The sequence below is a fragment of the Peromyscus californicus genome, unplaced genomic scaffold (genome assembly GCF_007827085.1).
Source record: "Peromyscus californicus insignis strain IS unplaced genomic scaffold, ASM782708v3 Scaffold_15__1_contigs__length_86483966, whole genome shotgun sequence".
Taxonomy (NCBI): Eukaryota; Metazoa; Chordata; class Mammalia; order Rodentia; family Cricetidae; genus Peromyscus; species Peromyscus californicus.
Window position 1 is genome coordinate 78,485,837 of NW_026294447.1, and position 27,436 is coordinate 78,513,272.

General features: G+C 46.7%; 1 protein-coding gene across 5 annotated transcripts; it reads left to right on the forward strand.

Annotated features, from left to right (window-relative positions):
- Max (MYC associated factor X) lies at window positions 1–27,213 on the forward strand. Of its 5 annotated transcripts, none has more exons than XR_008218521.1 (6): window positions 1–263; window positions 941–967; window positions 9,113–9,220; window positions 24,397–24,520; window positions 24,998–25,098; window positions 25,745–25,859. XR_008218521.1 is itself a non-coding variant. In XM_052739533.1 (5 exons), the coding sequence occupies exons 1-5, from the start codon at window positions 228–230 to the stop codon at window positions 25,930–25,932; spliced, it is 483 nt and encodes a 160-aa protein (XP_052595493.1). In that variant the 5' UTR covers window positions 5–227; the 3' UTR covers window positions 25,933–27,213. The 5 variants fall into 5 exon arrangements, 2 of the variants coding, with proteins under 2 accessions (XP_052595493.1, XP_052595494.1); XR_008218522.1 differs by having other exon boundaries at window positions 24,998–25,082; window positions 25,745–25,858; XR_008218523.1 differs by having other exon boundaries at window positions 24,998–25,086; window positions 25,745–25,843.
- The last annotated feature ends 223 nt before the right edge of the window (window positions 27,214–27,436 follow it).

Sequence of the window (27,436 nt, forward strand, 5' to 3'; positions counted from 1 at the left end):
GGGCCGACCGGGCGTGCGTGCCGCCGTTGATCCGGTGCTGCAGTGAGGTGGTTGTTGCCCGTGTTGTGTGTGTGTGAGTGTGTGTGAGTGAGTGAGTGAGGGAGCGAGTGAGTGAGTGAGTGCGTGCGTGGGGGCACTCGGCTTGTTGTCGTCGGTGACTTCCCCCTTCCCTCTACCCCTCCCTTCCCCGGCCGCCGCTGCAGTGGCCGCTCCCTGGGCCGTAGGAAATGAGCGATAACGATGACATCGAGGTGGAGAGCGACGTGAGTCCCGGGGCTTCTTCCTTTCCGTGCGGGTTGTCAGGCGGGGACAGCGGCCGGGGCTCTCAGCGGGGCGTCGGCGGGAGGGGGCCGGGTCGCCGCCGCCTCCGTCCCCTTCCCCCGGGGCCGGGACCGCCTGCGTCGCGCTCCGGGCTCGCTCCCCTCCAGTCCTGTCCGGAGAGGCCTCCTGGGACTGAAGGTGGGAGCAGACACGCGGCCTCTGGGACCCCCGCCTCCTCCCGTGGAGGAGGGTGCCGAGGCCTCCCTCTCCACTCTCCCCGGCTGGGGATCCCATTATCCGTCCGGGTCCTGGGCAAGGAGACCAGCGCTCAGGACCTGCTTCTTGGGTCCACGGTCCCCCTCCTCCCGTGACCCGTTGATCCTGGGGGTGAGGGGACTGGGAGTACTCTGACGCCCGAGGGGGACCCGGGGAGAGCAGACGGTATGCTCCGGACCCCTCTTGTCCGGTTCGGATCCCAGAAGGAGGGGCGGCGCCTGGGACCCCCACTAGGCTGCCGGATCCCGCTGGAGAGAGTGGAGGGGAAAGAGGGAGGGAGGGGTGTCGGGCTGACTCCTCACCCGCTGCTTCCTCCGCCGCCGGCATTTTCTTTCTTATTATTGAATGCGAAGTGTAAAAAATAACTTCTATATTTTCTATTTTTTTTTCTCTCTTATTCCAGGAAGAGCAACCGAGGTTTCAATCTGCGGTACGTCTCCTACTCTCCATTTCATTTTCATTTCCGTTCAGTTTTGGTCCTTTTTGGAGTCAGAGAGAAAAAGAGATCGTTCTTTACTTTTAATATTCTTGTAAACTCTCCTCTTAACCGCTAAGGTGAGGTGGAGTCAGCTGGGGTTGGAGGTGGGGGGGGGCACTGCAAAGCCTATGATTCTGGATGCTCAGGTGGTAGATTCTAGTGAGTAGGTAGGTGAGTGAGAGCGAGCCCCGTGCCACAAACTCAGTTGTTCTGGAGTGTTCAGTGAAGGATGCAGCTCAGGCCTGTGAGAAACGAAAGCGCATTTGGAAGTAAGGTTAATTTCAGAGCAAACTGGTCAGGTTTATGTAGGAACAAGTAAGCCTTAAGCAGTATCTGCATAGTTGTGTGAAGCTGCAGGCACAATAATAATCGCCTTTAGCCAAAGTCATATGACTGCCGGAGACCCTTACAATCTAGAAAAGCATGGTATTCTCAACAATAACAACAACAAAATGGAAATAGAGAGGAGCCAGATGTTAAATCCTGAAAGTGTCACAGCTTCTTGTGGTCTGACTTTCCATTGGAGAAGAAAAAAAATTGTTGAGCAGTGGCATTGTAAGAGACAGGTTTGCTGAAAGGTGATGGCTGAGTCCATATAGTGTTATCAGTAACTTCTTCTTTAGGGTTTTGATGTTAATGTTGTTTTAGGTGTTTCTGTGGATTTGAGTTGACAGCATCTTTTGTCTTTGGAGTCTGAGGCTTAGCAGTACGTGGGTATAGATTAGGGATAGAGAAAAAGAATAGACTCAGAATAAATCCAAATCCGAGACGACGATGAATGATAATTGGGAATGGTAAGAGGGTTGTAGAGGGAGGGCCTTATATACATTTGCCTGTGGGGATTATGTAATGAGATTGTTAAGGGAAGAGGGAAGGACTGGAGTACTGAGGAACCTGTGCCTCTTCTAAAAAGTCGGCAGCTTGTTATATGAGAGTGAGTTCAGTGTTGCCAGATCTTACTGTTATCTCAGGGCTGGGGTTAGACCTTTACCACTGAGCCATACTCCCTGGATCTTCCTACTTCAAGAGAAATGTTAAAATGCTAGAAAGAGATTATTATTTTTCTGGTGCATCTGTGTGCGTTTAATTTTTGGCTATTCTAGGAGTTGAACCCAGGGCCTCAGCATGCCAGGCAACTCCTCTGTATGGAGCAATAACCTCAGCCTCCTTAATTGAATTTTTTAAATTACATTCATTTATTTAATGTGTGGATGTGATCCTGTGCATGTCATGGCTCACATGTGAAGGTCAGAGGAAGACTTGGGGGAGTGGGTTCTCTCCTTCCAACATGTGGGTCTGGGGGTTGAACCTAGCATCATCAGGTTTGGCCTCAGCACCTTTATGCACTAAGCTATCTTTAACTATCTCTTTAGCTCCTGGTTATTTGATTTTTAAATGATATGTGGAACAGCTGTTTGGGGGCTTAAAAAGAATTTGCTGGATGCAGTTAGGCTTGGTTGCCCAGGTCTGTAAACTCCCTTCCTCAGGATACTGAGGTAGAAAGATTAAAAGTTCAAGCCTGTTTCAGCAATTTATTGAGACCCTGCCTCAGCATACAAAAAAACCCCACCCAAACCAAAAAGAGGCCAGGGTTGTATCCAGTACTTTAAGCCCAGTGCTTAGGAGGCTTTGGCAGAAGGCTTGCTCTGGTTTTTAGGCCAGCCTGGGCTACAGAATGAGATTCTGTCTCAAACAAACAAGAACCCTCTACCTTTGTCTCTCTTGCTAGGGAATGCAGCTCGGTAGGACACTTAGCTTTCAGGAGGCCTTGAGTTTACTTGTTCTGAAAAAACAAGTTTGCAGGGTGTACCACTTTGATAGCTGTGCTGCAGGTCTTTAGTAATCACAGGGTGAAAACAGGTTCTTCAGTTGTGGCTGCTCTTCATTAGAGCATCAGAGATGGTCCAGATTGCCTGAGCATTATCAACTAGAACCAATTGATTCTGACTGAGTGCACTTATGGCAGAGGTCTTAAGGACTGTTCTGAGAGATCCTCACTGAAGAAAATGTTTTATTTCTTTATGAAGTGTTGCACATACTTCTACTGAAAGTCAGTTCCTTTTTTGTTTTGTTTTTCAGCTACTGTTTCTTTGTTTTTTGTTTTTCCTTTGAGAGAGAGATTCAGTATGTAGTTCAGTATGGCCTTGAACTCAGAGATCCACCTACCTCAGCTTCCCAAGTGCTGGGATTAAATGTGTGCACCACCATGCCTGGGTACTGTTATTCTTAGTAGTATGGATTTGGTACTTTTCATTTGAGCCTGTTCTACCAAAACCAGAACAAAGAAAAGCAGTTTCTTTTCCTCCTCCAAGTCTCCAGTTTTAAGGTCTGCTCCAGGGCTTGATCAGGTTTAGAGGGTGAGGATTGGTAAGGCTTGTTCTGAAGAATCATCCTTGAATTGGAATTAGATTTGCTTTTCAATGAGAGCTAAGTTTTCATATTTTATGATAAGGAGTTGTTGTAGGCCTTCTGCTTTTTAAAGTGCCCACCTGGGTGGTGATGTCAATTAATTTACAAAATGCCTCCTTTCCCATGAGGCTGATCTTGCTTTGTCTGGATGGTTTTACTTTTCTTTTTTTTTGTTAAGCTGCTTAGGATTTTTTCCTTCATTTTGGGACATAGACAGTGAAATTTTCATTGTTGCTGGAGATTGAACCAAGGACTTTGAGACCCTTTGTTTTAATTTGATATACTTGTTGAGATTTATCTGGTACAAGTTTATCATGATAGCATAGACAGAAAAAGCAGGTATATTATAGACACAGTATATTGAACAGTTATCACAAATGGGGTAGAAACATGGATCCCTCCTCCATCCCTGTGAATACATCTCTTTGCTTATTGAAATTTAGTGTAAATAATAAATACATTTTTTTAATGGGGAAAGCTATTAAGTTTCGTCTTTGGACAAACATTAAAAAGAAAAAAAGAAGTGGACTCTGAACAACTGTTGAGGACTGCAGAAGACCTTTAAAAAGTTATTTGAAGCCCAGGCTCACACCTGTAATCCCAGCACTCGAGACAGGAGGGTTGCCGTGAGTTTGAGTTGAGTTACAGAGTGAGACCCTGACCAAAAAAACCCAGGTTATTTGGAAAATGTCCTGTGGGTCCTAACATGAAACGATGACTGTATTTTGTAACATCACTACAGTATCTTAAGCCTCATGAGAAGTGCAGGCATTGAGCTCACTCTTAGGAAGGAGGGTAACAGAAAGTGAAACTGATTTGACGATGCCCTCCACACGGAAGCAGCCTCTCCAGTGAACAGTGAGCTCTTAGAGGAAGTAACCCTAAACACTAACTACTGAGTTTGGTAATTGCAGAATCTCACTGGTGGTTTTTTGTTTTTTGTTTTTTAAGAGAATACGTTGTATTTTAAAGATAAGTTTCTTTGGTGGTTATTTTATGCAAGCGGTTCCTTTTGCTTTATTTCTGTTTGGAAAATTTCCCTGGGAATGAGTGAAAGTATTTGTGAAATGTAGGATTACTGACTTGGTCAACCTGAGGCCTTTCTCTATGTTTTGTCCTTCACATCTGATGAACTCAGCATGTTGCAGTTACAACACTTGCTAACTGACTAGTATTGTAGCTGGTTGAAAATAGGTTTGTGTGTCCACTTCTAGACCTTTCTGGTTTAAAGTATTTGTAACTCCCCAGCTCTTTGCTTCTGTAGAGGTTGAAGTGTACTTGGGAGGAAGGGAGTTGCCCACTTTGGAGGCTGGAGTTGAGGAAACTTGTGTGTCTTACCTGGGATCAGCCGCATGGCAGGAGGGCTGCAAGATGCATATTTGTTTCTGCTCAGAGTGTTGGCTCTGGTGACGGAAGCAGTAGGCTTCCTTCCTGTGTGTGCCTGGAAAAGGAAAAGGTGATGTTAAGTTTTTAAGAGTTGTCTTGTTTTATCAAGAGGCTGATAGGTTAAAAGAATTGATCAGAGAATCCTGTTTGATCTTCATTTGGGGCAGGGAGGGTTATGGGGTTTTGCTGTGTAGCGTGGCCTCTAATCTGCAGTGATTCTCCTGCCTCAGCCTCTCAAATGTGGGGATTACAAGTGTGCGCTGTCAAGCCTGACTTCAATTTGACGTTCAATTAATGTCCTAACCAAGACCCCCTTCCTCCTAAGTGGGTAGTGTAATGGCAGGTGTAGGTTGTAGTGTTCCCAAGTTCCTTCAGGCACCAAAAGATGGGAGAGACCTCAAAAACGGGTATTTTTATTGTGGATCACAGAAATGTATACCGACGTGGGCTTCAGACAGAAGAGTCTGGAAAGACACACCTGGAACTGCCTGCCTGCTGGAGACTTTAGTTTAGCTCGGCTCAGTTGCCAGTTGTTTCGTGTTACAATTTTTGTGTTTGTTAAATAAGCACTTTCAAGATGCTTAGAAATTGTTTTAGTTGATCTGATTCTTATCAATCAGAAGTAATACATCTACTCTATGAGAATTTGGAAGCTTTGTGTTTTTCAGTGTTTCAGTAAGGCTAGCTGTTAATTACCAGTGACTCCTTCTAAAGTGCAGCCTTTACATTTCTTAAGCTAGATATACTGAATGCCCACTAAGGATGACACAGATTCCCTCTGCGTAGAGGGTTTTCTACATTGGCATTGAGATTCCCTCTATGTGGAAGGTAGGTAGGTGTCAGGTAGCTTACAAGAATGTCATCCTGGGGAACCTTGTACATCCTTTTACGGTACTACACTTCTTTCTCTATGTGGAAGTTAGGTAGGTGTCAGGTAGCTTACAAGAATGTCATTCTGGGGAACCTTGTACATCCTCTTACGGTCCTACACTTCTTTCCCCATGTTAGGTCTTGCAGGAAACAGGCTGTTGACTAGTGAGATGCCGTGAATGTAGATACAGTCTGTGCAATAAGTGGAAAGGAAATACTCTTGAGAGAGTTCCTCAATTCTGAACAGGTCTCCTTAGCTTCTGTGTCCTGCCAGTTTAGCGACTAAGGAAAGGCTTGCTTTCAACATTGAGCAGCACTCAGATACATGTGCTCGTTAGTGTGGAAAGTGGACAAATTATAGGTGAAGAGTTCGTTTCTGTCTGCCAGCGTGGAAAAGTTCGGTGGAACTAAAACTGAGACTGAGTAAAAACCTTGGCATAGACCTCAAAGCCAGAAGCAGTTTGGTACTGCAGTTCCTGGTGAGCATCCATGGACCTCTCTGGAACCACAGAGACCCTGGTGCTTCCATTAAGATAGAAAGTGCAACTCCTGTGTTGAAGAGCATGTGGTGTCCAGCCACTGCTCCGAGAGGGTGGATAGGGGAGTCATTTAGGAACCTGTGGCATAGCCCAAGAAGACCTCTGTGACCTCCTACTCCACAGTGGTACTGCTGGTCCCAGTGTGTGCATGACCAGACACTTGTTGGTATGGGCGAGAGAAGGTGCCTCATCTGAGCTGCTTTGTTTGGTCCACTACAGTAATTGCTGTGCTGCTTTAAAAAGACAGCTCAGGGGAGGAGCTCTGTCCGTACCTTAAGCTGAGAGGCTTTTTTTTTTTTTCAATTCTGAAATCTTAGCCTTTTGGGAAAGAGCTGTCACAAGAGAACATGGCTAACAAGGCAGTCTTAAAGCCTGCCCACTGGCCCATCATGCAAGGCTAGGGGTATGCTCCTCACCTGCAGCTTAGAAGTACTTTCCAGGGAGAACTCTCGGCCTGTGTGAAGGTGTGTCAGGTTTTCCTATGCTCTGCAAGCACTAGAAATGCCACTTAGTTCAGAGTTGCCTGGAATCAGGCATGTGAGTTCCGCATGTTTTTCACGTGTGCTTGCAAATGAGGCTTGGGAAAGAGGAAAAACAAATCCATCCTTGCGGCTCTCTCTGTTCAGGCATAACAGCTAAGGGGTAGACATGGCACGGGGGATTGGTCTAAGATTCCACCGTTCTGCTAGTTAAATTGGGTCTGGAACCGCCACAGAAATTCCATCCACTGCTTGGAGAACAACAGTCCCCAGCCCAGGCTTTCTACCAGGCAGTGGCCTGCTGGCTTTCCTAGCCGAGCCAACTTCTAACTTGGCTGGCTCCCCAGATGAGAAGCCGAGATTTCTGCTCGTGGTCTACAGCCAAGTTCACTACAGTCCTCCAACCAAAAGACTTGTTGTCCGTCTGAGTCCTTTCAGTGCTCGGCAGATGGGAGGGGTGGTGTATCTCGGGGGTGATGGTGAGTTAGGGTAAACTTAGCTGCTTGCTTACAGCACAGGTCCGCAGGAAACCAAGTCCAACTTAGTTCTAACTGCTTGAGATTTTCAGGGTTCTCCCAGAAAGAAAACGGACAATTAGGATTTTATTTGTATCAACAAGAGGCATTGTGGGTAACCGGTGTCCCTGCTTCTGTGCACAGCTCTTGAGCTGGGAGGAGGGCCAGGAGTCAGAGTGATTTAGTAGACAGGAGTATCTTGGGCTGCTGCTGAAGACCAAAGCTGAGCAGTTGGTTTGCATGTAAATAGACCATCTTGGAAATTATAGAGCAAACACCAGGGGCTAGTGTGTGCCAAGTATCGGCGGTCCTGGATCTCTTGCTTGCGTCCTCGGCTGTTGTGGCCGGCCAGTTTACCTGGGCATTGATGTGTAGTTCCTTCAGGCTAGCTTACTCTGCTCTTAGAGGACAGCGCTGGGTGGCTCGTCCTAGTGTTGTGGGATACGACATAGCGCCGCTACTCCCACGTTACCTGGTTCTCCAAGCTTGATTGTCGTTCCAGAGTGCTCATTCTATTTCTGTATAACTAGTGGAGAAAATACTCTGCTTCACAGTGAACTGAGGTGGAAGAAGGCATAAGTTTAGAAATCTTCCCAGCTTGTGCTCCATCTTCTGGACCGTGGCTGGGATGGAAATGTGTACCCATTTAACAGAACTGTAGGTGAGGCCCCTGAGAAATCAGGAGGAAAACATTCCACAAAGGCTCCAGGCACTTCCCTTGGAGGGAGTCACAGACTTTTAGAATTTGATAGTAGAAGAATTTCAAATCCTTTTCTTCTCATGGCTCTTGTCTGATTTCTGTCTGCCCATCTTTTCTAGTACAAGGATTCATTGGAAGTGGCATTGTTAGACCAAGTTTATGCTGGTTGTTGCATTTTCAAAATTCCTGGCCCTCTGTCTGGGCTTACTAGCCAGGTCACTTTCTAATGTAGAGACAGCCTCTTTAGGCTAGCTCAGCACAGCCTGCTCTAGTCAGGGTAAATGCTCAGGAGAGGATTTCTGGAATTCCTGATGTAGAGGTGGTGAAGTTCTTGCTCAAGTAGGCCCTTGTCTTCTGTGTAGAGGGAGATGGAGCTCCTTGGCAGGGCTCCCCAGCACTGTGCTACTGCCTTCCCCTTCCTGCTTGGTAGGCAGTCCGGAGCCTCGCCAGCCCACTGTTTATAATTCCAAGCAGGAAAGGTTAAAGGCTGGTGAGGAGGGTATTTAGGAAAGTGCCAAATGGGCCTGCCCTGCTGCAGGTGCCTGAGGGCATTGACGAAGAAAGAGCATGCAGGTGTCAGAAGGTCTGCTGCCTAAGAAGTGCCTCTGGCTCCGCCCGTGTGAGAGGAAACCCAAATGCAGTTGGCACATCTGTCGGCTATGACATATAACCTCAGGTGCATCTCAGTTTTCCAGAGGTTTGGAGCTTTCTTGTATGACTTGAGAAGGTGTGATAGTGACTTTTAGCAGGGAGGTGTCGGAGCAGAGCCATGGGATGGTGGGTTATATGTGGACAGAAGCATCCCCCAAGTCTCATGGTAGAGTAACCGTATCTTATGAAGGTGCCCACTGGAGCTTTCTTTAGTGACATGCAACCAAAGACTGGCAGCTGCTCCATCACGTAGGTCGGGGACACTTGCAGGAGAGTCATACTTTGTGCCCTTGAATAACTTTGGTTTTACTTGTGCATGAGCTGGATCCACCGTGCTACTTTGGATGTTCCTGTTGCAAGCCTTGCTCACCCCTTTCTCCCTCTTTAACAGAGCCTAATTCTGGAGACTCCTAACTGTCCACCTCACGCTGCAAATTTTCCCAGTCCACTTGCCAGGGACAGCGCTGACTGCATACACTTGCAGGCTTCACCACATCGGCCTGTAAAAGGAGTGGCATTCCTAACATGCTCTTTCTTCTTTCTCCTAGGCTGACAAACGGGCTCATCATAATGCACTGGAACGGAAACGTAGGGACCACATCAAAGACAGCTTTCACAGTTTGCGGGACTCAGTCCCATCACTCCAGGGAGAGAAGGTGAGTCTGTTGACAAAGCCAGCTGGCTCTGGGACTTAACCAGGACACCCCTCCCTTCTGTGAAGAAATAGAGTCAGGTGGCATGGACTCTCTTCTGTTTTGATTCTTTGGAAGAGTACCACACATCTCAGTTGTTATTATCTTTAGCAAAAACAGCAGCAGTTGTAATAGAGCTGTTTGTGAGACATCCCTAAAAGTGGTCTTTCAAGGTTGGAGGTACGTGTAATTAATTACTTTTTTCTTTGGTGGTGCTGGGGATTGAACCCAGGACCTTGTATATACTAGGCAAATAAATTAGTCATTCATGACATTATTTTAACTATATACTGTAGTATATGACTTGGTCCATAATTAGTTTGTGATCACTAAAGATTCCCCAGGCCAGTGATTCCCTAAACCTCCATGGGAATTTCTCTTGTGCAGTTCAGCATTAGTACTTAGTGTAAATGAACACTTGCAGGCAGGGCTGTGAACCTGCCTGGGCACCAGTGATTTCCAGCTCTGGCAGCTACTCTTCCCGAGATGTGTAAAGAACACTCTAAGCTATAGAACAAGAGTTAGGAGACATGTTCATATGAAAGAAGTAAAAATCTTTCTCATCTCCCTTTAGGGAGGCCTTTAGAAACTGCTCTTTTCCCTGGAGAGGCAGGAGCCAGCTGTTTCTATCTTCAAGAAGCAAAAGCTTTGAGCAAAAGCCTATGGGTTAGGTCACTCCTTGGAACATGGAGAAAACATTTGTTTGCACAGTGATTTCCACCCTTGACACTGTGTAACAGGCTGCCTTCTGCAGCCCTTCCGTAGAGTAAATGGTAAACTGGGGAGAATACTTGTATTGTTTGAGGGTTATTGCTGTAATGTTAAGAGGGGGAGAGCTCCGCAGTGGAATGCCTACTTACTGTGTGTAGGCCCTGCGGGTGATCCCCAACACTGAAAAAAAAGAAAGACAATTATTTTTTTGAGACAAGGTCTCACATAGCCTAGGCTAGCCTGGAAGTGGCTATGTAGCTAAGGATGTCCTTGAACTTATGATGCTCCTGCATCATCTCCCAAGTAAGTGCTGGGAATATAAGTGTCCACAAACACACTCGGTTGGCTTGTTTGTTTGAAAGAGTCTCACTGTATAGCCATACTATCCTGCACTAAGGATTCAGCCTCTTGTGCCTGTTGGAATTACAGGCCTGTGCTACTATACCTGGCTGAAGAAACACTATTTTAATAAAAGCAGTCTTTACCCGTAGGTGTACTTTAAGTGGTTTTACTGCTTTAGTTCTGTGGTAGGGGTCCTGAATTTGTTTGGTTATCTAAGATTAAATTTTTCATGTTTAAAGGAGGTTGAAAAGCTCTGCTTTATATTTCGTCTGTGATGTGGCCTTCTGTGTGGTTGAAATATGGAGTAAGTCGGAGCTTAAGGGAAAACGAGAATAGGCCATGTGAATACAGTATTACAAAGCCAGAATCTGCTGTGGGTTAAGTCCACTTAGTGTGTACTCGATTTAATGGCCTTGAACCAAGGTACTTACCGGAATAACAACATTCCTGAGTATAACACTGAGCACCACAGAGAATCTTTACGACTGTAGAGACGCACCCTTTGTGCAAAAGATTATCTCTTACTCACGTCTGACCTGTTGGTGCTTATTTTGTATACCACGGTGTCCACTAACAGCATTTCGGTGAGCTCCATGGACAAGAGCTGCCTTGATCTAAGCCTCGTGTGTAATGAGAGACTGAGGATGTGTTTCTCAAGGGGTGGGCCACGAACCACCTACATCCAAACTAAATGAACTTCCTGGAGGGGAGCCTGGGAACATGCACTCGGAACAAGCCGTCAGACGATTCTGAGGCATACTGAAAGAGCAGGTCACAAGCCACAACTGTATCTCTTCCTTATTCAGCCTGTCTTACCTTGCTAGTACATTCTTCCTTACGTCCTTACAGTTTTATGATACTAAATCCTATTGCTTCCTTTCCTTCAAAGAAGTTGGAGGTTTGAATTTGGTAGCTTACAAATGGAATAGCTGCCATTTGTGGCCCTTTCACTTACTCCATTCAGCAAACATTTGTTGAGGGTCTGTGCACACCAGCCACTGTTCTCCGCAAGAAATAACAAGACCAGTCTTTTATTCTAGCAAGGAAATGATAGAAATTAAGGAATCACTGAAATAAGAGTACTGGCTAGGCCTGGCAGTGGCAAACGCCTTTAATCACAGTGCTTGGAAGGTCACGGGCAGGTGGATCTTTTTGAGTCCTGCCTGGACTACATAGCAAGTTCCTGGCTAGCCAGGGCTTCGTGTGTGTGTGTGTGTGTGTGTGTGTGTGTGTGTGTGTGTGTGTGTGTGTAGTGAGAGAGAGACAGAGACAGAGAGAGCGTGAGCACGTGCACGGGAGCGTGTGCACTGTGCACTATGGAGGAAATTAAAGTGGAAGGGATGGTGGAACTTGAGTTGGGACAGACAGATCTCACTGGCAAGATGGCCTTTGAGCAGATTTCATGGAAGTGAAGAGCTGTCCATCTGTCTGGTGCTGGGCATCACAGGCAGGAGGAAGGTGAGTGTAACAGCAGCTCTGAGTCAGGGTCTAAGGATCATTCAGAGGCCAGTTGAGGAAACTCGAATGCTGGAGAGGGTGGCACCAGGTCCTGCATTGTAACTTACTTGTGTATTTGCTTGTTTCTTGGGACGAGGTTTCTTGTATCTTCGGCTGGCCTGGCTGACCTAGAATTCCTCATCTCCTGCCTCTACCTCTTAAGTGCCCCAGCTTAGCCTTTTTTATAAATGGGGAATAGAACCAGATTGTCTGTCAGTTTACTAGCTGCTGTTCTTATTTCAGAGTCCTTGTCCTGCTTGCTCTTAACTTGGGCTGAACCCAGCCTCTTCCCTTGTGAAGGGCACGACTTTTCATTAGTCTTCAGTCTGCCAACAGTTTCACAGGTGCAGGGAGCCACAACTTCCTGAACCCCTTGGTCTTTCAGACTGACTTCTCACTACATGTTGCAATTTTCTTCTTAAAATGTGGTATTGGAACCAAAGGAAATTGACTCATTCTTGATTTGAATTGCAATGGTTAAAGTTGTGACATTATGTAAGTAGTCGTGAAATGACTGTTCCATGTGAGTTTTAGAGAGCCTAGCTCAGATTGTTGAAGGGAAAGCTTTGATCTGAGTCTCCTTCGATGTCTGCATCGTTATGTTCCAGGTGACTCCACAGTTAACGTCAGGATTATGTGATATGTGTCCAGCCAAGCCTTTTTTAGAATTGTTTGTTTGTTTGTTTGTTTTTGTGAAATAAAGTTTCATTCTGTGGCTCCCAAGCTGGTTTGAAATCATGGTAATCTAACTGCTTCAGGCTCCCAGATGCTGAGATTGAGTGAGTGAGTGAGTGATAATCTTGTTTCACATGAATATGATTTTTTTTTTTTTTTTTTTTTTTTTTTTTGGTGGGGGTTTAGTTTTGTGAGACAGGGTCTCATTATGTAGTCCTAGCTGTTAAAGAACTCACTATATAAACCAGGCTGGCTTTGAACTTGAGAGAGATCTGCCTACCTCTGCCTCCCAAGTGCTGGGACTAAAGGCTTTCTCCACCAAGCCTGGCCTTGTGTGTGTCTTTAAATATTACAAAGGAATGAGTTTGATCATAGGCATGTTATGTACATATATAACATTTTACTTTGTTCTTATTTTTGTTTATTTGTGAGGCAGGGACTCACTATGTAGCCCTGGCTGGCCTTGAACTCACCAAGTCCTCCTGCCTCTGCTTGGTTTTTTATTGTTTTTTGTTTATTTGTTTTTTGGTTTTTTTTTTTTTTTTTTTTTTTTGGTTTTCAAGACAGGGTTTCTCTGTGTAGTTTTGCGCCTTTCCTGGAACTCACTTTGTAGACCAGGCTGGCCTCGAACTCACAGAGATCCCCCTGCCTCTGCCTCCCGAGTGCTGGGATTAAAGGCGTGCACCACCACCGCCCGGCTGTTTGTTTGTTTTTAATAAAGAAAAATTGGCATTGATTAAATTGGATCCTAACCAAAAACCTAGGGGATGGGGGAGAAAAATTGGTCTTTTTCAAATCTGGTGTGGACTTCTGCTGTGTAGCTTGATCAGAACTCATAATTCTGCTCCAGCCTCTTGGTCACCAAGACTACAAGTGTGTGCCACTCCGTCTAGCACAAGGAAAACACTTTCTTATTTATTTCTCTGTTTGTTGAAGCAGGGTCTCATGCTGTAACTGAGGCTTGTAAGCCCCTAGGTAGCCTTGGTTGACATGGAATTTGTGACATTATTCCTGCCTCAGCGTCCTCGGTATTGGAATGACACAAGTGTATCATCATGTAAGACACAAACTCCATTTACTCCTCGTTTCTAGTGTCAGACAGAGGGAGCATCAGAAAGAATGCCCATCTTTCCTCATTTCTGTAATCATAGCACTTGGGAGTTTGGAGCAGGAGGATGACTATGAGTTCAGGATTGGCCTAGGCTATAGAGTGAGACTTTACTAGTTCCTCCTACCCTCTGTGAAAGAATATTCATTCTTTTGTTAAGCCGAGGGACTGGAGAGATGGCTCAGTAGTTAAGAGTACATGCTGCTCTTTCAGGGACCTAGGTTCAGTTCCCAACACCCACATAATGGTTCACAACCTCTTATAACTCCAATTCCAGGGAATCTGTCTCTCATACACACACACACAAGAAAATAAAAAAGAAAGAAAAGGCCAGTAAGCTGGGGATGGTGTTGAACACCCGTAACCCCAGTACTAAGGAGATGGAGGAGGAGCAGAGGTTCAGGGTCCTTGTCAACTACATATTGAGTTAAGCCAGCCTGGCTGTGTGAGACCCTGTCTGAAACACACATGTCATTGGGCACTCACTGTTGGTGCTCCTGCTGTTATCAGAGATGAGGAACCTGCTAAGGTCATGACCCCAGTCCGTCCCAGAACAAGAAATAGAACGGGACTGCAGAGTTCCATCTTACCACAGTGCTGGAGGATAAGTATCTAAGGGTATTTTAAAGAAATCAAGCCAGGTAGAGTTGTACACACCTGTAATCCCATCACTAAAGCTGGGCAGGAAGACTGCCCCAGGTCTAAAGCCTGTTAGGCTAGCCGTGACACATCTGGGGCAGGAAGACTGCCACAGGTCTAAAGCCTGTTAGGCTAGCCGTGACATATCTCAAGCAAACAAAATCTACCCCTTCTCGCGCTAGCAACCTTAGTTAAATGCAGTAGGACGGACAGATGGACACCGCACGCATGCGCGCAAGTAAAGGGGGGAGGTTTTGGGAAGAAGAGGGATTCAGTGGAAGAGATGGAGAAGGTAATGGGGGAAATGTGCTCTAAGTTCATTATATATGTGTGTGAATTGTGAAAGAAAACAACAAAGGAAATCTCAAATACTTCAATCTTGTCATTTCTTGGGAGCTCTCTTGAGATAGATCCATTGATGTTAGCAGTGTGTCACACAGGAGTTACTGTGAAAATACTCAAAGTGATTTATTGGGGTTACACTGAAATGCAGAGTTGAGGGCCACTTAAAGTCTATTCTTTCTGACATCACATCTCTCCACTCAGCCCCAGAGAGTAGATCATTCCAGTTCGTGATCTATTTAGATTTGTCTTCAGTCCCGGGTTTGGGGGTGGACCTTCCTGTTCTGTTGTTTGAAGGTGTTTCTTGATTTTCTCTTGTAGTTTTCACCTGGAGCTGGAGCTCGCTGGGAAAGATGGGATGAAGTTAGGGCCAGTCAGCCAGAGTGACAAAGCGAGAGTGACATCAGCTATCAAGAAAGGACGTTACTTCTCTTGATAGAAGTTATTTGTTTTAATAATCTTTAGGTGGGTTCTAGGGAGTATGTTACTCAATGGTTCACAGGCCCTGAGCTCACTGTTGATTTGGTAGTTGGAGGCAAGACCTGTAGACAGCCCATCACTGTCTTTATGAGAGTAAAATTCTATCCTCTAGCCCATTAAATTAACCCCGGTATCAGTTAAGAATGTTTATAACCACTCATCTTCGCTTATCATGGTCAACAATAGCAATAGAAGGTTGCTTTTACCTTTGCCATTTGCAGCTGGGCAGCAGTTTATAGGGATTTTTTCACATTTTAAAGTTGCTTCTTAAATGCCTGTTTATTGTCTGTAGTGTTCTCTCAGGCAGTCATGCTGTGGATTTCTTCCTGATAGATATGCATGGAAAGAATCTAACCTTGCATGCAGCATTTAAACCCAGGATTTTGCTAGGCATGGTGCTACATGCCTGTAATCACAGTGATTAGGAGGCGAAGGCAAGAGGCTCAGGAGAGCAAGGGCATCCTTGGCTATCTACCGAGTTTGAGGTCACTCTGGGCTACATGAAAACCTGTCTGAAGGGGGAATTTTCCTAGTCAGCACTCAGCTCAGAGTTTCTTGACTTGGGTGTGAGAGTGCGGGAGCTGTACACCATCACAGGTCCAGCACATGACAGGTCGTCCGTCTGTGGTTGTAGTAAGAGTTCGGAAACCAGCGGTTTGCACAGCCCATTAAAGACTCATGTGAGTGAGTGTCTGTGTGATTGAGACCCTGTGAGTGCTGTAGAAGTGGAAAGACCCGAATAGGTAGTGGCTACTCTTGAGGGTCTAACTCTCTTGCAGGGAGAGAGGGTAACATCTAACAACATTTCAGAGACAGAGCTGATCTGTTTCACTTCCAGTAAAGTGTGGTGTCCTTAATAAGGCAAATAGCTTAATTATGGCAAAGAACATGATGGTTCTTGGCAAATACTCCACCCCACTGTCATCTTAGCAATATTTGTGTTTGCCCGGTGTTTTGCTGACTGTTGCCAGAGCTGTGCCTTCATTAGACCACCAAGGCAGGGAGCCTGTCTGTCAGGCCTAGTGGAGGAGCTCTGTGTCTGCCCTGGTTATAGTATCTGGGAGATGCCTCTTTCCTGTGGATTCCCTGAGGGCAGGCAACTCCTTCAGTACATCACTTCCGGGCTGTTAGAAGATTGTCTTTGAAATGGATTGCAAACCATAGCCCTGTCCATTTTACCTCATCACTCATTAGCCAAACTCCAATTTAGGCAAGTGTCAGCTTCTGCTGCTTCTGCTCAGTTCTCATAAACTGGTTCTGTGTCTGACCTCCAAGGTCTTCTAGTGGACCAGTCAGGTAAGGACTCAGCCTTGCTTGCTTCTTTTCTCTTAGCAGTCCTCCTAGTATCATGGAAGAGTGTGTTTGCTTCCTCTGTTTGTCCCAAAATGTCGTTGTCAACTTCCTGGAGTCCTCCTCAGGTCAGACTCTAGCCTCAGGATCCAGATAAGGTCTGACTCTAGGGCTGTGTCCAGGCATTATCTCCTGCCTGCATTCCACTCTTGCCAGTCTCCACCTCCATCCTCTCTCTTAAACACTTCTCTGTTCCTTAATTCCATTGGCTTCATAGGCTCTCCTGTCTTAGTACTTACCGAGCCTGACCCTGCTCAGCTTGCAAAGGCAGATGGGATGGACCCATGTTCCTAACTTAAATTCTCTGAAGATCCTGGGGTGATGCTTTCACTGAGGAGGAGCAGGGGACTTACTAACATTCTTTGTTTCTTGAGATTGAGAAAGGTAAAGACTGATCTAGACCTTCCCTTTAACATTATCTTTTCTTTTTTGTCTTTGAACAAAATTGCTAAACCTTCAGAAAAATGGAAAGAAAAGAAGAGATCTGCCTTTTTCTCTAACACAGCTACAGCTTCCCTTTTTCCTAAGGTTCTTTGATAGTCGGTACTGTCTGGTAGACATTTAATGTGAACCACAAATATATCTAAACAGAGCTTACTGTGAATACAGTTAACTTTATAAAGGCTAGGGCTTGGGCCCTGTGAGTAGATTGGGGCAGTGCAAGCTTGAGGCCTGAGTTTGGACCCACGTAAAACCATAGGTAGCAGCTCACATCTGTAATCCCAGAACTCTGACTGTGAGGTGAGAGGTGGGAACAGCAGAATCTATAGAAGAGGCCATGAATTTGAAAGGGTAGACGGCAGGAATGGGAGAGGTAATTTCCATATTTAAAATTATTGAAAATTTAATACTATTTTGTGGTTGCACTGCCTTTTTTCTCTTTTAGAGAGGAAGGTGTTTTGGTTTTTGGCTTTTGGGGTGGGGGGAGTGATTCTCTGTGTAGTTTTGGTGCCTGTCCTGGATCTCACTCTGTAGACTAGGCTGGCCTCGAATTCACAGAGATCCGCCTGGCTCTGCTTCCCAAGTGCTGGAATTAAAGGCGTGCGCCACAGCCGCCCGCCTGTTTTTTGTTTTTTGTTTTTTTGAGACAGGGTCACAGGTAGTCAAGCTGGCCTCAGACTGTGTAGTTGACAGTAGACTTGAACTCCTGATCCTCCTGCCCCCAGCCTTCAGAGTGTTGGGATTACAGGGGTGTCCCACCATGCCCAGTCCCTATTTATGTATTTATTTATTTTACTAAGAATAGAATATTGTATATATATTATATTTTACTATTATTATATTTTTTTTACACAGTGGTCACTGCAGTTCAGCCGTTCACCTCCAAGTGTCCGTTAGCCTGTGGCTCATGTGGGATGACACTGGGTACTGGAGTACACTCTACTCCCTGTGTTATCCTCCAGTTGAATGTGACAGAAGATGGTCACTACCTTAAAGTAAATGTCAGACTTCCCTCCTTTTTTCTCCTCACCAAAGCTATTATTTTCATTTTCAGCCCAGAGGCTGTAGATGTAGCTCCATTGATGGAGGGCTTGCCTAGTATGCTTGAAGCCCTGGGTTCCACCCCCACCATTGGCTGACCAGGTATGGTGGTGCACACCTGTAATCCCAGCACTTAGGAGATGAAGTTCAAGATCAGCCTTAGCTACTAAGTGGGTTTGAGGCTATCCTGGGCTAGGTGAGAACTCGCAGCCCCTAATGCATAGAGCTGATAGTCTAAGAAGCAAGGGACTGGGTGTCGGTCTGTGCACTCTGGTCTGCCCTCCTTGTAGGTACACTTGCCATTGCTTTTTCTGCAAACGATGTACCCCTCGTGTTTAGTGATGAGGAGTATTTCTGTTGTCAGTGTGGGTTTTGTACACTTTTTAAAATATATAACTAAAGTAGCAATGAAGAGCATGACGTGTGTGGCCATTCTGTATACAGAATCCCTTCTCAGGAGTTGGCTGGAGGCTAGTCGACACGGCTGTGCTGTGTTGCCAGGGCGCCTCCAGGAAGACTGTCTGCATCTCATTGTCTCATTGTACACTTTGGAGTCTTTCCCTAGAGTTTGACTGTCTCAATTTCACCATCACTGGGTTTCCTTTTGTTTGTTTCTGCCTCTCAGAGGATGACTGAGGCAAAAACTAGTAATGACTTTTACTTTTTTTTTTTTTTTTTTTGGTTTTTTTGAGACAGGGTTTCTCCGTGTAGCTTTGCGCCTCTCCTGGAACTCACTTGGTAGCCCAGGCTGGCCTCGAACTCACAGAGATCCACCTGGCTCTGCCTCCCGAGTGCTGGGATTAAAGGCGTGCGCCACCACCGCCCGGCGACTTTTACATTTTTCTTACCTTTGAAAGTAAATACTTTCCCACATGTTCATTCACTAGACCTGTTTCCTCCTCAGGGAACTAGGAGTTGGACTTGCTCTTCGTGGACAAAGTTTGATAGGAAGTGCCACACCTTCTATCAGGATCCCAGTGTCACACTTAAGCCCATGAGGTTTGAAAAATAATTCTTGACCCTCAAACCAAAGTCTTGCAAGGGTCTGTCATCTCTGTGTCTGCCCTGCAGTCAGCCAGGCCTGGCATGGGCCTGGAAGCTTGAAGCCCTTAGGGAACTTCACAGCCTTCAGCTGCCCTTGCTACCACTGATGGTTCCATTTTGGAGTGAACTAGTTTAAAGGAGACCCACATTTGTTACGCAGATTTGCTAGTTTTCATTTCCAGAAAGTGGCTCATTCAACAGAAATGTGCGCCTGATTTGCCTGCCTTCTCCCCCACTTACAACTCTTCAAGGCAGGTCTTATTTGTAACCAGACTGACCGTTCTCCTTCCTCAGCCTCCCAAATCCTGGGATTACAGCAGCTGTAATGGCCAGGCCCAGCCAGCATCTGGCTGTGAGAAGCACGGACTAGGAAGCTACTGGCCGTAGGCCCCCAGGGAAGGGCAGAGGTGCTGATGATCTGGGGCTACTGTGCTCCACCTTGCCTCCCACGACCTATTGTCTAAACCAGTTTGGCTTTTTATACAGAAACAAGTCAGTCTGGTAAGACTGAGGACTAGAATGTGTGGTGTGGGGGTGGGGAGTGGCTGCTAGAGGAAGAGCATTTGGGTGTTCTGTTCTTCTACTGTGTGAGTTCTACACCAGCCTTGTATGGAGACTGGGGAGCCACTGCTTTAACTAGGACTTAATAACTTTGCCATGGCTGTGTTGATGAACCTCAGGAATCATATGAAGCCTTAGGATTCTAACTAGAATCAGCTGCTTTGAAGGCTTTGGGTTCTTATGTGAAATGTAGATTTTTGCCAAGAGACGTGGGTAGGTTAGCTGTTTTCTGAGAAAGGGATGTACCTCTAGAGAATGGATTGGCCTTCCTTCCTCTCAGGCCCCTGCTACAAACCTGGAGTCTTCTCCAGTGTGCCTTGTGCGCGCCTCACCCCCCTTTCTGAGTTGTCAAGAGGCAGGTGAAGGCAGCGCACTGCACTGTGGGAGCCGACCCTCCCACCCCTGCCCTGTCAGAGGATTGTTTCCTGCCATCCTGCGTGCATCATCTGCAGGCTCGGCTCTTCCTCACCAGCATTTCTTCTCTGCTGGGAGCCGTTCAGTCTCACCGGTGGACAGCAGTGTTCTCTGATGCTGCTACTCTTCCAAGCCGGTGTGGTTATGACTGCCTCTTGTGTTTCTCACTCTTTCTTTTTAACCAGAAAGACTAGTCTTCAGCCATTGCTTTTCAGCCGGCCTGCGCCCGTGTGGATTCTACTTGGAGGAAAGCACCTTCAATGAGGGTTTTCCTGGCTGCCCTGCAGGCACATCAGTGGTTCTCCCAAAGCTCTGTCCTCACCTTCACTTCCTCTTCATAACAACCCTGTCTCTGCAGTTCTGTTGTCTTTTAAGTTAGTGCTGCAGCCCCTCTGTTACTAAACATGAGTGTATCCGAGACTTGGGTTCAAATCCTGATACTGCCTTCAGGTAACTAACAAGGGGTAAGTCTCCTTGCAGGGAAAGTTGTGTGAGGTACTTAGTACTGGCAGCTAGCACTCAGTGTGAGCCACTGCTGTTTCTCTGCTGTACTGGTTATTCTTACTTCTGTGTTTAAGATGGATTTGCAACAAGAACTGGCAAGGCTACCCAGCATCTATTCTGTGACTCTCCATGTTGCTATTTATATATAGCATAGCTACCACTTTAGTCCCTTCAGCCACAATCCCTCCTGTCCAACGGCTCTGTCCAAACTATTCAGAAGAGCCATTTCTACTCGGAAAGGCAGAATTGGTGCTTTTTTTTTTTTTTTTTTTTTTGGTTTTTCGAGACAGGGTTTCTCTGTGTAGCTTTGCGCCTTTCCTGGATCTCGCTCTGTAGATCAGGCTGGCCTCGAACTCACAGAGATCCGCCTGCCTCTGCCTCCCGAGTGCTGGGATTAAAGGCGTGCGCCACCACCGCCTGGCGAATTGGTGCTTTTTAAACATTAAAAACTAAACAGAAAAAAAATCATTTGGGTGCTTACTAAGGCAGTGGTTGATCTGTGGGCACGTTGACTTAGCGTGCTCTGTGTGGTCACAGGACTCCTGTAAACATTGTCAGTTGACTCAGCTGACTGAGAACCTTTTCAGAAAACAGAAACTGAAAGCCTAGAGCCATTCCATAGTCCAAGCCACAAATCCCAGGCCCTTCATGTTTATTGTCTGAGTACTATGAACTCATAAAGGCCAGGAGGGGCCCTGCTCATGCCATACAGTTGTGGCTGCTCATGTAGTCTTGTGTGGTGTGAGAAGATGAGGCGTGTAGACTGCAGATGAATCTAGCATTTTCTGACTTTAACCTTTGTTTTTCTCCCCTGGAGTGGATGTAAATTTCATATTTTGTGGCATTCTGTCTTGTGGGTTTTTTGTTTTTGTTTTGTTTATTTATTTTAAACTGTTTGAGCATCCTGGAAAGGACAAAATAAAGTGAACCGGACCATTTTTCTGGAATTGTTGATTGGCCAAGGGTACCCTGCTCATGTGACCCAGATCACTCCTGCTTTTAGCTAACAGGGGCTAGAGGAAGGGTTGTGTTGTGTTTAGCATTAGGGATGCCTTGAACACTGGGTTTAGATTTAAGATAGACCAGTCAGTCGGGTGTGCTGGGGCACGCCTTTAATCCCAGCACTTGAGGCCGAAGCGGGTAGATCTCGAGTTTGAGGCCAGCCTGGTCTACAGAGTGAGTTCCAGGACAGCCAGCGCTATGTAGTGAGACCCTATCTCAAAAACATTTTTTTTTTTTTAAATTAAAAACGAACAAAAACAGTACAGTCTTCTTTAGGGACCTCCTGTTCCCAAAGCACTGTTTTGGGCCTTTATAATTTAGTCTTCACTGAAAGCTACCCTGTAGTGAAAACTGCTGTCACCTAGAGGACCATGTTCCCTCTTCTGGCTTGCTGTGTTTACCACTCACTTTTCTCCTGATGCTGCTTTCCTGGTTCTGGTTCTGAGTATCTGAAAGAGAAATTGGGAGCACACGGGCCTGTGCGGTTTGCTGCTCAGCAGCAGTCGACCCTAGCCATCTGTGAGTGCTCTCGTTTTCAGACTCTGCCTTCTCCCCTTGTCCCAGATGTACACATGTGCTTAAGAACTAATGCTGCCAGCCGGGCGGTGGTGGCGCACGCCTTTAATCCCAGCACTCGGGAGGCAGAGCCAGGTGGATCTCTGTGAGTTCGAGGCCAGCCTGGTCTCCAAAGCGAGTTCCAGGAAAGGCGCAAAACTACACAGAGAAACCCTGTCTCGAAAAACCAAAAAAAAAAAAAAAAAAAAAAAAAAAAAAAAAAAAAAAGAACTAATGCTGCCTTCTGGGAGCTGTTAGAAAAACAGCTTTAAAATAGGCAACTTCAAAAGAGATTGGCATACTTACGATCCCAGCACTTGGGAGACTGAGTCAGGAAGATCAGTTTCAAGGCAGATCTGGGTGAATGAGACTGAGGTGTAAGTATGCATAAGGATTTGTCAGTGATCGAGAGGCTAGAGAATTTCTAGTCTAGGACAGGAATGTCTGTGGGCACAAATAGGTAAGACAACTCTGTCTCCTGAATCCCTACCCTGCAACCTGCCGTTCCCTGCTGGGTAGTTTCAGTTACATTTCTGTCAGAGAGGCAAGGTATTTCAATTAGTCCTTACAATTTGTGGTCCCTCCCCATTTTGCCAACTGTGTCCTCTTTAAGGAAATGAGACCCACTGAAGTATCTGTTGCTGGATCACCTCCTTCCTCCTACACAGGCTGACACTCAGTTAAAGGAACACACCTAGCTTACCTCTCCACGTGTCCTTGGGCTGCTCTGACCTCTTCTCAAAAGCTCTGCCTTGGTTTAATGCAGAGCTCACTACTTCATGTGGAGGTGTTGGGGCCTGTGCAGGGCTAAGGCCAGTGTCTAGCACATGGTGGGTTGTCTCCCTAGCCAGAAGCTGCCTTTTCAATGACATTTGTAATCTGCTAGTCAGGTTACACTCATCATCACTGCCTGTGCTTGTCTGCATATAGATACTACTTATCTTCTCCACTAGACAGTAAATAAGCTTATGGGCAGAAGCCATGACTAATACATTTGTTTCCCCACAGTGTCTGCCTTGCATATAACTCTTAGCAGATAAAAATGATTGACTGAATATGAATGATTTCTTCTTGAGCAGATCACCTTGAAGGAAAGGAAAGCCTGGAAATTGTAGTGTTTTCGAGGACTGGTAAAGTTCAGGCCTTGCACAGCTCACCTCACCTACCCTAAGTTAGTCTGTCGGTTTTCATTAGGATTTAGTAGGAGTAAATTCAGGTTTACCAGCTTGAGTCTTGGTGTGTTCTTTGCTTCCCCTCCCTGTTGTTTTCGGGTGGTTTTGGAGCACTGGGGTGTAATGCAGACCTGTGCAAAGCTCGCCTAATACTCAGCCTCTGGAGCAAATGCTAGACTCAGGCTCTTGTGCTGCCTGGCCTTCAGCTTGACTTTGCACCATCTCACATGCTGGGCATCTTCCAAACACTGTGATTCTAGGGGCACAGTAAACAGTAACCTGTTACCCATTTTATTGACTTCTTTATTACTTGTTCCCCTGATGAGCCAGGCCCAGATTGCCTACTATAATTGTAGAGGTGTGGCTGTTTCCTGGGATGGCCCAATTACATGTCCTTCCTGTGTTGACATCAAGTACCTACAGCTTTCATGAGAGTCTCTTTAGACAGGAGACAAAAATGGTGATACAGCAGGAGCATTGTTCAGCTGAGCTTACTTACCAAGAGTCTAAGGGTTGGTGAAGTCTAAGACTGTGATGGAAAAAGATGTACCCACCTTTATTCTGAGCCAGCCATGATCTTGTCATTCTGAACCGGCTGCCTGTAGCCAGGCCCTAGCAGAGTGTATGTGGCCTAGAGTTTTCTTTGTGTTTTGACTCCTAATGGAGTCAAGCCAGGTCTAAAATGTACAAAGCCCTGGGTTTAATTCCTAGCACCACATAAACTGGGAGTAATTATCCCAGCACTTAAACGGGAAAGGCGTGAGTGGCAGACTCAGCTACGTAGTGAGTTCAAGGCTGGCCTGTCTCAGGCATGGGCAAGCTGAAGACTTTAAAGAGCCAGAGGGTTGAGAGTTTGGCTCATGGCTGAAATCCCAACAGTTGGGAGGCCTGCCTGACCTTAAAACCCTGTCCTAAACAAAAACTATCAGAAAAAGGTCCAGAGGGATACAAGTTCAGTCGGACAGACTGTAAGCCCAGGCCGGCCACAGTCTAGCTGGTGCTTTTAAAGAAGCCAGTGGGGCTCTCTGAGTCTAGGCTTCCTGCTAGAGCTGAGATCTGTGTAGGTAAGTTTGGGAATCATGTGACACCTTGAGTAAAGGCCATAGCTAGCCCTTCCTCTTTCCTCAGCCTTTTCCATCTTGCCCAACCTCCTGTTTTCAGCCTTTTTTTTCTTCTCATGCTGTTGCCAGAGAAAGACATGGTTCTCCCACTACTCAGGCCTGGTCTTTATTTGTCCCATGTTTTTTCTCATATTGCAACAGGCATCCCGGGCCCAAATCCTAGACAAAGCAACAGAGTATATCCAGTATATGCGAAGGAAAAACCACACGCACCAGCAAGACATTGACGACCTCAAGCGGCAGAATGCTCTTCTGGAGCAACAAGGTGAGCAGCCACGCTCATGGGGCGACTGGCCCTGCTGTGCCCGGCCAGGCTGGGGCTTTCACACCTGGGCCTTCGGTCAGAGCCAGAGGACCATGCCTCAGAAGCATCCTCAGCCCTGCTCCACGGGCCTTCGAAGTTGAGTGTTAGAGCCATCCTGAGGAAGGACCAGACCCTCCAGTGAGGAGATGGAGGAGCTAGGGAGTTGAACATCCAAAGGCTTGTATCTTTTCTGGCCTGATCTCTCCCTTCCTTGGGGCTCAGGTGCTCTGCCTACAGTAAGGGTCACACCTGGTATCAGGTTTCTGAACAGAGCTTTGAGGTCCCTGGAGTAGAATGTGCCATGTAAGTACCAGAGTCTCCAGGAGTTCAGGGACAGTGAGCCCTCCCCATTGTCAATAGTAGTCCAATCAGGGCAGCCTATGGGCCAGGCCCCTGCTGTTCTCCAATGCTCACACCCGCCTTTTCCTACAACCACAGGGGAAAGCGAGAGCTGATCAAGTTCTTTGTTCCTGGGGAATTCACTTCTCTTCCTCCCTCATGGAAGATGCAAGTAAAAGGAAATGCAAGTAACCGCCTGGGTTAGAACATCTCACATAAAATAAATAACATGAAGGGTTGATCCTCCAGGCTCAAGCTGAGCTGAACCAAGGGATGGGCAGCGGGCGGCGGCAGTGGGTTGGATGATGGGCCAAGCAGCCTGCATGTAGGGGTGTCTGTTGAAAAGCCCAGGTATTTTGTGTGTATTGGTGACTTGCTTCCAAGTGTCCAGCTTGTCATTCCAAGTGGATTTTGTTCATGAGAACCAGGCCCAAAGTTTTCTCTGACCCAGTCTATTTTGTCATCCTTTCCTGCTGTCATCGGGCCGTCACACCTTCATGGAGCCTGGCATTGCTAGGCTTGCTTCTCCTCTGTCGTTGCATTACTCCATCCAACAGGGAACGCTTGCTCTGGTCTCTGCTGGGTCCATGGCAGGACGGTGTCTCATCACAAGCCTTCTCTTCAGGGTGGTGTGGCAGAGTGGCTGGCCATGTGTGCTGGGCCCCCAAGCCCAGCTGGGAAAGGAAAAGGGGGAACGGCTACCAGAAGGGAATGATTTCTGAGCCACCCTGTACCCTGGGGGCCAGCAAGCAAACCCTTAGGAAGAACAGGCTGGACCCTGAGTCTGAGACTTGGTTTCTCCGGATCTCCAGAAGGTGGTAACATGCTCCCTTGGTTGCCTTTTAGTCCGTGCACTGGAGAAGGCAAGGTCAAGTGCCCAGCTGCAGACCAGCTACCCCTCCTCAGACAGCAGCCTCTACACCAACGCCAAGGGCGGCACCATCTCTGCCTTCGATGGGGGTTCAGACTCCAGCTCAGAGTCCGAGCCTGAAGAGCCCCAGAGCAGGAAGAAACTCCGGATGGAGGCCAGCTAAGCCATGCGGGGCAGGCCAGCAATAAAAACTGTCGTCTCCATCGTCTCCTCCTCCTCCTCCTCAGTTCATCGTTAGAACCCTCAAAACCATCGAAAGACTCTGTATTTTCCTTTTCTCTTTATTAATTCTTGTTTTTGCATAGACGCTCTTGGACAACAGCTCTCATCCCATCCCTGTGTCCACTATTTTTAAATGTATTCCCTTCAGGGGTTCCTGTCCCCACCAGAAATTTTAAACCAAAACACCCTAACTTGGCAGCTCTTTCTGTGGAGGACAGACAGCCGGCCAGACCTCTGAGTACATGGTGTCCTGCCCACGCCCCCTCCAGCCCTCAGAGTGTGTGCCTGGAGGACGCCTGGCCCGCTAGGCCCTCCCGCCCAGTCCCCGACCTCTGTTTGGTGGACTTTGTGAATCTCGAACTGCTCTACTTTGACAAGATGATCAGATTGGAGGGATGAGAATTAACCCCTCTCCTGTAAGGATTGTTTTTGGGAGAGCTGTCACTCCTGTTGAGAGACCAGATTCTTGGAGAGTCTGGTGTAAAGGAAAGCGGGGACACATTTGCAGAGTCCTTGGCATGTTTCACTCTTCAGTTGCTTAAGCCTGCAGAGCCAGCCTTACAGAGGGTCACGTGACACTGGTATGTATAGGAGATGGCAGCAGTGAGCCGGCCTCCCTCCCGGGAGTGGTGGGATGGTTATTTGTGGGTGGGACAGGGAGGGAGTCTTAGGTGGGGTAGAGGTTTTGTATTAAGGGCCAGTGATGATGTTTTGATATTTATTTCCTGCTACTGAAATTGGAATCTGAATGAAATGCCCCTATTTCTGATGATGTCGATATTGTAAAGCGACAGATTCATAAAGCAATGATCAAATCTTCATTTCCTTCTGTGTGTATTTCTAAGAAACAGAGCCAACTATTTTGTATGTAAATACCAAGAGCGACTTACCTGGTACTAAACCCACAGCCCAGTACAGCCTCCCTGCCCTCCTTGCCTCCAGTCCTGGAACTTGTCGCCACTGTGTGATCCAGCCCTGGCTCTGGCTGTGGTCAGCAGATCCCAGTGAAGGGTTTCCTGTCTTCGGGCTCCATTTCTCTGTCCTTTGCCCACTCTGTTGCCGGCATTTGCTGATTGCTAGTGTATACTCCGTAGTCTCAGTCGGTGTTTGACTCCATTCCATGGAAATAAAAAGTATGTTGTACATACTGCCCAAAATTGTCTTGCAAGTTAAGGCTTCCCCTTTACTATAAGAATATAAATAAAAAACTTATTTTATCCTTGTTGGTAGTGGTGTCTTCTTGCCCCTGCAATGGCCAAGGTAGTTGAGGGAAGAGCGTTCTGTAAGCTACTGGGCCTCTGGAAACGAGAGACAGGCAGAGATCTCTGACTGGAGCCTGCAGAGCCAGGAGGGCTGGAGCTAGACCTGTTGTCCCTTGTCTCTCAGCCCGAGAGAGTGGCTAAGAGAATATGACAGAAGGTGGCTTTCGGCTTGCAGTGGCTGAC

Bases quoted from the DNA above. Each gene is read 5' to 3' on its own strand.
- Max (XM_052739533.1), top strand. From the start codon at position 228: ATGAGCGATAACGATGACATCGAGGTGGAGAGCGAC. The intron at 264-940 runs GTGAGTCCCGGG...CTCTTATTCCAG, and splicing joins ACATCGAGGTGGAGAGCGAC to GAAGAGCAACCGAGGTTTCA. The intron at 9,221-24,396 runs GTGAGTCTGTTG...ATATTGCAACAG, and splicing joins CATCACTCCAGGGAGAGAAG to GCATCCCGGGCCCAAATCCT.